This window comes from Chiloscyllium plagiosum, chromosome 10, assembly GCF_004010195.1.
Source record: "Chiloscyllium plagiosum isolate BGI_BamShark_2017 chromosome 10, ASM401019v2, whole genome shotgun sequence".
Lineage (NCBI taxonomy): Eukaryota > Metazoa > Chordata > Chondrichthyes > Orectolobiformes > Hemiscylliidae > Chiloscyllium > Chiloscyllium plagiosum.
Window position 1 is genome coordinate 72,183,071 of NC_057719.1, and position 9,519 is coordinate 72,192,589.

The 9,519-nt window shown below is 41.6% G+C and overlaps 1 protein-coding gene across 1 annotated transcript in view; it reads left to right on the top strand.

The window, feature by feature from the left end:
* Nucleotides 1-9,519, top strand: part of g2e3 (G2/M-phase specific E3 ubiquitin protein ligase) — a 78,967-nt gene that overhangs the window by 36,652 nt on the left and 32,796 nt on the right. The window contains exon 10 of the mRNA XM_043698495.1: nt 9,169-9,213. Coding sequence (XP_043554430.1) covers nt 9,169-9,213 — 45 coding nt within the window. The remainder of the gene's footprint in view (nt 1-9,168; nt 9,214-9,519) is intronic.

A 9,519-nucleotide genomic window follows, 5' to 3' on the forward strand; every position in this document is an offset into this window, starting at 1 on the left:
AATCGTACAAGATACCACCAAATCCAGGGTTACCGCAGGGGTCAGAAAAAAATCAAGCCTAGTGTGACATCTGTGTGAAGAAAATCATCAAATCCCTACCTGTAGGGTGGCGATGCCTCCAGATGTCCACCAACCCTAACTCCCCATGCAGACCTACTAACTGTTTAATTTGTACTGAGGGTATCGAGGGACCTTTGGGCAACTTGTCTACTGTAGGATCCATGAGACAGTTAAAATCTCCCCCTATAATGATGTGCCGGGACTCGAGACTTATCAGTTTAGAAAAGGCACCTACCAAATGAGTTGGAGGGTGATAAGCATTTAAAAAAACTGTGTTCTTCCCCATTTATCAAGGCTTTTAGAATTACGAATCTCCTGTGTGTGTCTTTAACACACACTAACAACTTAAATGGGAGATTCTTCCTAACCAGTATAGCCACTCCCCTACTTCTGGTATTAAATAATGAAAAATAAATTCTGTCAAAGCTATTTTGCTGTAATTTCAGATGCTCCTTGTCATCCAAGTGTGTCTTCTGTAAAAAAGCAATTTCCTTTCTAAGACTCAAAAGTACTTTCTTCCTCTTTATTAGTGAGTGACTTCCCTTGATATTCCAGGTGCACCATTTAATCAAGTCATTAGCCATAACCTCCTGCAATAACATTTAAATTCCAGAGAGCAGGAACTCGAACCACAAATCGCTGAGCCTTCATGTAACAGGATCCATCAGACTTAAAAACAATGTAAACTAAAACCCGGCAATTAACAAATCTACAAAACTATTGAAAATTAAAAACAACAAAAACCAGAAAACAAACCAGCATATGTAGTGCCAACAGCGCTGAGCTGGGGAGCTCACCCCTGCCCAGAGGGGCCAACTACCCATCCCAAACTGCCCATAAGTAGGCATCTAGCTATCCCAGCCACCTTCACTTCTCCCAGCTAGAGCCGGACCGCAAACACAAGCAGATGAATACCAATAGAATACCAATATGAATAAAGAAAATCCTTTTTAAAAATAAATGGGAAATAGATACCCCAACTGTCCTTTGGTATATCCTAACTTAGCAATTGAAAATTTACATCTCAACTACTGCCAAACATAGTTTAAACCGAATTATTATCAATAGAGGGGGGAAAAAAAAGATAATGCTCCAACCGGACTTCTTCCATTTCTTTTACAAAACAATAAAAGCAAACCAAACAACTCTATATATACATACTAAAATTGTTCAAATTATGTTAGTTTGTCCACAAAGTCTCTTGCTTCTCCGTGTCAAAGAGATGTATGGAAGCAGCGCCAAATACCTCAGAGTACTGGATCTCAAGTTCCTCAGTCTTTTAACACCGTCGCAAGATTTTCATTTCTGGATCATCATCAATGAGAAGTCCTGAAAGAACATGATCTTAAAGCACTCGTAAATTAGGGCCTTTGGATCCTTCTCCTGGACTCTGGAAGCCTCCATGACACTCTCTCTATCCTGGTAATGATGGAACCGCACCAGGAGCGGACCAGAATGTTGACCCAGACCCAATCTCCACACTGCGACCTGGTGAGCCCTCTCTATCTTCAATCCTCTCATGCCAGCCTCCCAAGTCAAGGAATTTCAGCAGCCAGTCCTCAACAAATTCTGCAGGCCGCTCACCTTCCTTACCCTCCGGCAGACTGATGATCCAAATGTTTTTTTCTCCGCCCCTGTTCTCAAGGTCATCTACTTGGTCGTGCACATTACGGACCTGTGTTGCTGGGCTTGGATCCTATCCTTGGATGAACTGGCGTCAGCTTCCACCACTGTGACCCTGTGCTGCACCTCATCCACCCTCTTCTCCAGGTCTCCCAGCTGCTGCTCATGCTTCTACACCATGAGCAAGAAATTGGAGCCAGCTTCTCTTCAGTCTGTTTCCCCAGCATCTTGTGAGATTTTGTGAGCTCGTTCACCAGTGCCTGGAAAGTAATCAACTGTTAGGATCCTGCAGCCTGAACTGCAGACCCGGCCTCGGGTACTCCTCCTCCATTTTTCGGCCTCTCTGGACAGCTGGAAACACAAGTCAGTTGATTTTTAGAAGGTTCTTGGGACTCCACGATCTTTCCGGCATTCCAAGATATCGCGATGATCTGGGTTGGGCAGGTTAAAGGTTTGTCCCGCTTATGCTGTGATGCAGAACTCTGCCGTGTGATCTTCTTAGATTGCCACCATCTTGGATTCCCTTTTTTTTTTATTCCTTTTAATTTTTCTGTTTCACTATTGACAGGTCTGACACAAAACTTGTCCTTTCTGGTAAATAGGAGATTTATGTTATACCACTATGTGCCTTTCTTGTTTTCCATGGGAGATCCAAATCCCTATCCTGTGTGGTTAACAGGATTTGGTGTATAGAAGAGTGGACTAAGAAGACAGAAAGCAAATGGTCACTTAATGCTGGTGGGACGCGCAGTGAATGTGTGTGATGCTGGCATCATACTGGAGGTGGCAAAAATGGCAGGGTGTGATCTTGTACCTATAGAGACTTGAAAGGGAAGGGGAACTCCATCACAGCATGGGGAAGGGTGAGGGCAAAAGTTGAAGAAATTGGTCTGATACAGTTGAGGCTGCTTTCCAGCACAATGGAGGAGAATCCTCAGTTATGGTAACAAATAATTTTGGAAGCACTGTTGTGCAAGGTAGTGGTACTGGAATAGGTGTAACAAAGAAACTTAGAGTGAAATGGAACCTTAACAGGAAGCTGGGTGTTATTAATTGTAGTTCCACTAGCTGAGAGTTGGTGTGTTTGTAATGAATATTGCTGGACAGCATATACCCAGAAACGTAGACTTGAGTCAGGGAAGGCAAGAGTCAAATGCTGGTCAGTGGATGGTGAAAAAATTATGGACATTGGAAGAAAATTTAATTTTTCTTTCTCCCCCCCCCCCCCAGTGTTGTGGAGGGGTCCTGATAGGATGGAACAAAGGAATGTTTGCAACCTAACACAAAAGACTGTAAAACTGTGGCCACACCTTTTTTATTTGGATGACATGAGAGAACTTAAAAGAGAAACAGTTCAATGAGAGAACAAACTCATCCAGGGAAAGGAGCGGGGTGATAAATGTGACTGTTCATCCATTTAGGCAGAACCAGAGAGCCCTCAGATTGACCTAGTGAGAGATGGAGGTGCAGAGAGGTTGGGCGTCCCTAGTGAAGAAGAGGCATTTAGGGTAGAAAACTGGAAATTATTGAAATACCATCTTTCTTACTCTCTCTCTCGCTCGCATTTCTGTCCAAGGCCTGCTGTGGTGTTCCAGTAAAGCCCAAAACCAGCTGGAGGAGCAGCATTCATTTTGTGTTTAGGTGTTCAGGACTCAACATTGAGTTCAACAGATTCTGTCCATGAACTCCATCTCCATTTTCTTTGTCATGCCTCCTCTCACCACGTGGTCTCTAATCTGGCTGTTCTTTTTAATGTTTTTCTGACTTACATTTCCATTTAATTTCTTCCTCCTCACTTTTTTTCTATACAGTCAGAGTCATACAACAAAGAAACAGACCCTTTCTGTCCATGCTGAACATAATCTCAAACTAAACTGGTCCTACCTACCTGCTTCTGGCCCATATCCCTTCCAACATTTCCTACTCATGTAATTGTCCCCACATCCACTGCTTCCTCAAGAAGTTCATTCCACATGTGGACCACCCTCTTGGGGGGAGCAATTTGCCCCCATGCCTTTTTTTTAAACATCTCTCTTCTCTCATCTTAAAAATGTGCCCCCCAATCTTGAAATCCCCCATCCTCAGGAAAAGACACCTACCATTAACCCTATCTATAGTTCTTATGATTTTATAAACTTCTTTGATGTCACGCCTCAACCTCCTTTGCTGCAGTGGGAAAAAAAGTCTCAGCCTATCCAGCCTTGGTTTATAACTCAAACCCTCCATACCTGGCAACATCCTTGTATAATGCCCCTCACTTTTCCACTTTTCTCTTCAGTTCTGAAGAAGTTTCATATTGAACTCTGTTAGCTCTGGGTTTTCTTTCTGTCCACAGTTGCTGCCAGGCCTTTTGAGTTTCTCGGACACTTTTTTTCATTTACTGAATTAAAAACAATGTTGCTTGACATCCATTATTTCTGGTCTCTGTTCATTCTGCAAGTGCAGATTTTATGTAAGCTGTTAATTATTTTCCTCTAATGCAGAAATTGGATTAAAATTCAGAATTTATAGTCTCTTCCTTTGCTTGCTTTTTGTTGATTAATAATTGTATGCAAAGACTAGAGGATAACAAGTGCAGTCGCAGTGCTTCAATGATCTGCTTAAAGTTTGGAGGTCGTCTCTAAGCATTTAGTTTGTGCAATTTGATTGGACATAATTTCCCAAGTTACTTGCATGAAATGAATCAGAGGCTAACATTGTTTAAAGCAACTAGGCCATGGTTGTCTAAATGTTGCTGCATTGATTTGAGAATCTCTCATTTGTTCCCTGCAATACAATTTCTTGAGCAGATTATTTTTGATTAGCTCTTTCTTATTTATAATATCAAAATGGTAATCATATCCATTGACTGTGTAATTGTTTATATTTCCAATAATATTAACTTTGAACTAACCCTCTATTGCCAATTGCTGTACTGACTGTTGACCATCAAGTATTTTGCCACCTTAATGAAATCAAGCTGTATCAAAGTCCTCACTAAGGACAATTCAGAGATTTGACTTGGTGTTAGTTCTTTATTCATTCCTGGAGTGTGGACTGACACAGTATTTATTGTCCATTGCTGCCCTGAGAAACTAGCAGTGCAACATTTTTTTTAAATTTTCAACTGCTGGCATTCTTTAGAGTGGCTAATGGGCCACTTCGGAGACTAATTAACAGCCAATTCCATTAGTGTAGGATTGAATTATCATAAATCAGACTGCGTCAAGTGGGTAAGTTTCCTTCTTTTAAATAAAATTATTAATTCAGTGTTTTATACAAATGTGACCACTTACTGGTGCCATCTTTTAAATTCTTAAATTCCTATGGGGTAACAATAATGCTCTTATTCGTGGAGTTTTGGCCAAGACACTCCTATATTAGTTAAATGACATAATCGTGGCACAACCATCTTGTGATTAGCCATCTTCATGACTGATATGGCATTCAAAGATAACTTGAAATATATGCATTTAGTTTAAAGCTGGGAGAAATGGTATTGTAATGACAAAGGCACAAGCCAGCAGTTTGATGGAATACTCCCCAGTTGTCTGGATGAGTGCAGTCCAAAACCTCAAGAAGCTTGAAACCATCCAGGACAAAGCAACCTGCTTATTTGGTACCACACCCATAAACATTTAGTCCCAACATTTCATTCCAATGGTCAGTATCAGCAGTGCCTACCATTTATAAGATACACTGTAGAAATTCTCCAAGGCATCCCCAACAATACCTTCCATGACCATCTAGAAGGACAAGGAAATGCCACTCCTCAAGTACCCCTCCAACCCACTCACTATTCTGACTTAGAAATATATTGCTGTTCCTTCAGTGTCACTGGGTCATAATCCTGGAACTCCCTCAACAGCTTTGTGGGTAAATCTACACCAAATGGATAACAGTGTTTCAAGAAGACACTGCACCACCATCTTCTGGAAGGTAGCTGAGAATTGGCGATTAACGCTGGCCCAGCCGGTGTTGCCCACATCCTGTGAATGAATTTTTACGAAAGCTGTCGGCTAATGCTGTGAGGCATGGGCTCCAATCTCATCACAACAGCTGGTGGAATACATTCATTCACTAAAGGACATTGTTCTATCGCTGGTGGTCAGAGAACCAGCAAAAAGTAAAAGTCAATTTCACCTCATCCATGCCGATTTCTCTGTCAGACACTTTTGTCCATGGCCCATAACTGATCGGGGTGATCACAATATAGTCATAATGTAAACTATTTCTCATCTTGTTGCTTTACCATGAGTTTATCACATCTAGCAATTCAACTGGATATCCATGAAGTATTATGGACCATCAGCAACAAAATTCTATTCAATCACAAACTGTGATCTTATGACCCAGCAAATCCCTCCCTCTACCAATGCTGTCAAAACACTATCAATCCTGGTTCAATGAAGAATGCAGGAGGACATGCCAGAAGTAGCACCAAGCATATCATAAGAATGATTTGTCAACATAGTAAAGCTGCAACAGGGCTGTAGGTATGTCAAACAGCAAGAGCTCCATGTGATGGAGTTTAGCTGTCCCACAACCATCAGATTAGATCTAAGCTCTGGAGCACTGTCAGATCCAGTCATGGATGTTAGAGGACAATTGAACAGCCACCTGGAGAAGGAAGCTGCACAAATTGTATGCCCTCCTTAATGAGGGAAGGCCAGCCAAAACTGCTAGATATTCCATCTTGGCTTGCTCCTGAGGTCTCCAGTTTCAAAGATGCTAGACTTTAGCCAACTCGATTCACTTGGCTAAAAAAACTAGATACTGCAAAGACTGTAAACTCTAATAACATTCTGACATTTGTTCTGCTTTTGTGGACAGAATGTACTTGGAAAATTTTCCACATTGCCAAGTAGTGGCCAGTATTGTACATATACTAGACTAGCTCGAATGTGACTAATTCTCGAGCACAAGTTTTCAGAACTATTGCCAGTGGCTGCTCTATCAATCAACTCTCAAAATGATGGAAGTTGTTGACTGTGCTTCTTAAAAAAATTTTTCACTGACGGGAAGTGGGTGTCACTGACTGGGCCAGTATTTATTGCTTTTCCTTATTGGTGAGATGAAGATATTGGTGAGCTGCTTTCTTGAACTGCTGTAGTTTTCAAGGTTTATTTCTCACTGCGGTCAGGGCCACACTATTCCTGACCTTCTCCTGGCTTTGATTTAAATGTGGACTAAAGGAGTTGAATTCCATAGAGACTGAAATGAAAGTGACTGCTCTTGTCATCAAAGTTGCATTTTGTTGAGTGTGATATTTAAGAGCCCAAGAAAGTCTAGAGTCAATGGAAATCAGGGCAACTCTCTTGTTTAGCCTCTACAACTGCAACCATTTGCCTTTTGCATCAAGTATGATTCCAATTATCTCAGCACCAGGACATCACTAGTGGAGTTCTTTGGGATAGAGTCCCTGCCCTAAACATCTTCAAATGCTTTATCATTGATGTTCTTCCCGTTTGAAGATCAAAGTAAAAATATTTCAGTGTTCAGCATCATTCCCAACCCCTCAGATAGTGAAGCACTGGACATGAACAACAGGATCGGCACAACATTCAAGCTTGGGTGTATCAGGCAAAAGTGAGGACTGTAGATGCTGGAGATCAGAGACAAAGAGTGTCGTCCTGGAAAAGTACAGTTGGTCAGCTTCATCCCCAACTTCATCTACCTATCGTCTTCTCACTACGTTCTCCCCAGCCCCACATCCCCCCTCCAATTTATCTCTCAGCCCCCCCTTTCAGCCACAAGCCTCATTCCCGATGAAGGGCTTGTGCCTGAAACGTTGATTCTCCTGCTCCCCGGATAGTGCCTAACCATCTGTGCTTTTCCAGCACCACACTCTTGGATTTGGGTGAATCAGTGTCAAGTTGTAGTCATGGTAAACAAGCACTTGATGACGACTGACTCCAACAACCGAATCTAACTATCACCAAGGCTGAATTCTCACTATAAACATTCTGAAGTGTACCATTAATCAGAAACTGAATTGCACCTTCTACATAAATACTACAAGGGCAGGTCAGAAGTTAGGAATTCTGTTTCCTAACTCCCCAAAGCTTATCCCCAATTTGTGAGTCAGGATGTGATGGGATACTTTCCACCTATCTGGATAAGTGTACTTCCAAAAATACTCAAGAAATTTGACATGATCTGGGACAAAACCATTAATTTGATTGGCAGCTCTGTTTTTTTACCATTTTCAAACTTTGTGTTCCCTCCATTATTGACTCCCACTGCCTGTAATATGTACCAGCTAAGCACTGCAGATACTCACCAGGGCTCCTCTTAACAGTAAATGCAGAAATGTGTTTTCTACCATCTGGAAACATAAGGGTAGCAGATGCATAGGAATGCCATCATCTGTATGTTCCCCATCAAGACATGCTTTCACTATTGCTGGATCAGAACCCTTGAACTCCTTTCTAACAACTGTGGGTGTCCCAAACCACGTGGCCTGCAGACCTCTCAAAGGTGGCTTGCCACATTCACAAGGGTAGTAAAAGATAGGTGACAAGCACAAGCTGAGTCAGTGGCTTGCATCCTATGGAAGCAACAAATAAATTTATAATTTATATTGGTTTATTGACAACAGTTTTCTCCATTTCAATTTTTTTGGATTGCAGCCAAAGTATAAAGTCTGGGAGTGGTCCAGTAGTTTGCTGTCAACCTCCTAATATCTTGGAAATCCCATTTAATCCGAGAATAGTATTCAGCCTGATTGCTGTTGTGCTTATTGTCATTTGAAATAACTTTGAAAGTGTTTTGTTAGGAAGATTTTAAAAATTCAAACCATATGGTGATGCTGAGGGTGATACTGGCAAAATTGTTTCTATTGCCTATCTCTGGTTGTCTTGAGGATGATGAACTGTCATCTTGTAAACCAATGCATCCTTTGTGGTGGTGTTCCCATCTTAGGCATGAATTCCAGGACCATGAAAGACCACTATTGTGACCATGTCACAGTTGTGGAAGGATGGTTTATTGGAGTAAGTTTCTATGTTCAGTTGCTCTTGTATTTATTCTTTTAGCTGCATAGAGTCATACAGCATGGAAACAGATCTTTTGGTCCAGCCAGTCCATGTCCACTATGATCCCAAACTAAACTGGTCCACCTACTTGCATTTGGTTCACATACCTCCAAACCTTCCTTTTTTTAAACATTGTAACTGTACCCACATCCACCACTTCCTCAGGAAGTGCATTCCACGCATGAGCCACTGTGTAACAATAAAAAGTAGCCTCTCATGTTCTTTGTAAATTTTTCTCCTCTCACCTTATAAATATGCCCCCAATCTTGAAAAATTCATCTGCCATTCACCTTCTCTATTCCCATCATGATTTTATAAAGGTTCATAAGGTCACTCTTCAACGTCCTTTGCTCCAGGGGAAAAATGTTCCAGCTATCCAGCTTCTCCCTATAACTCAACTCCCAGCAGCATCCTGGTAAAACCTTTTTTCTGAATGGTCTCCAGCTTGATTATATCCTCCTTCTAACAGGGCGACCAGAACTGTACACAGTACTCCAGAAGAGGACTCCCCAGCGTCCTGAACAACTTCAACATGACGTTCCAACTCCTGTACTCAAAGGTCAGAACAATGAAGGCAAGTGTGCTAAATGTCTTCTTAACCACCTACATGAACCTGAACCCCTTGGTCAATATGTTCTGCAACATTACCGAAAGCACTACTTTATTGTATAAATCCTGTCCTTGTTTGTTTTACTAAAATGTAATACGTTGCATTTATCCAAACTGCAGTTCCTGAAATTGGCCTCATCTTGCTATTTCACTCTTGTCCTGTCTCTCTCTCTGTCACTGTCTCTCTCTCTGTCACTGTGTCTCTCTCTCT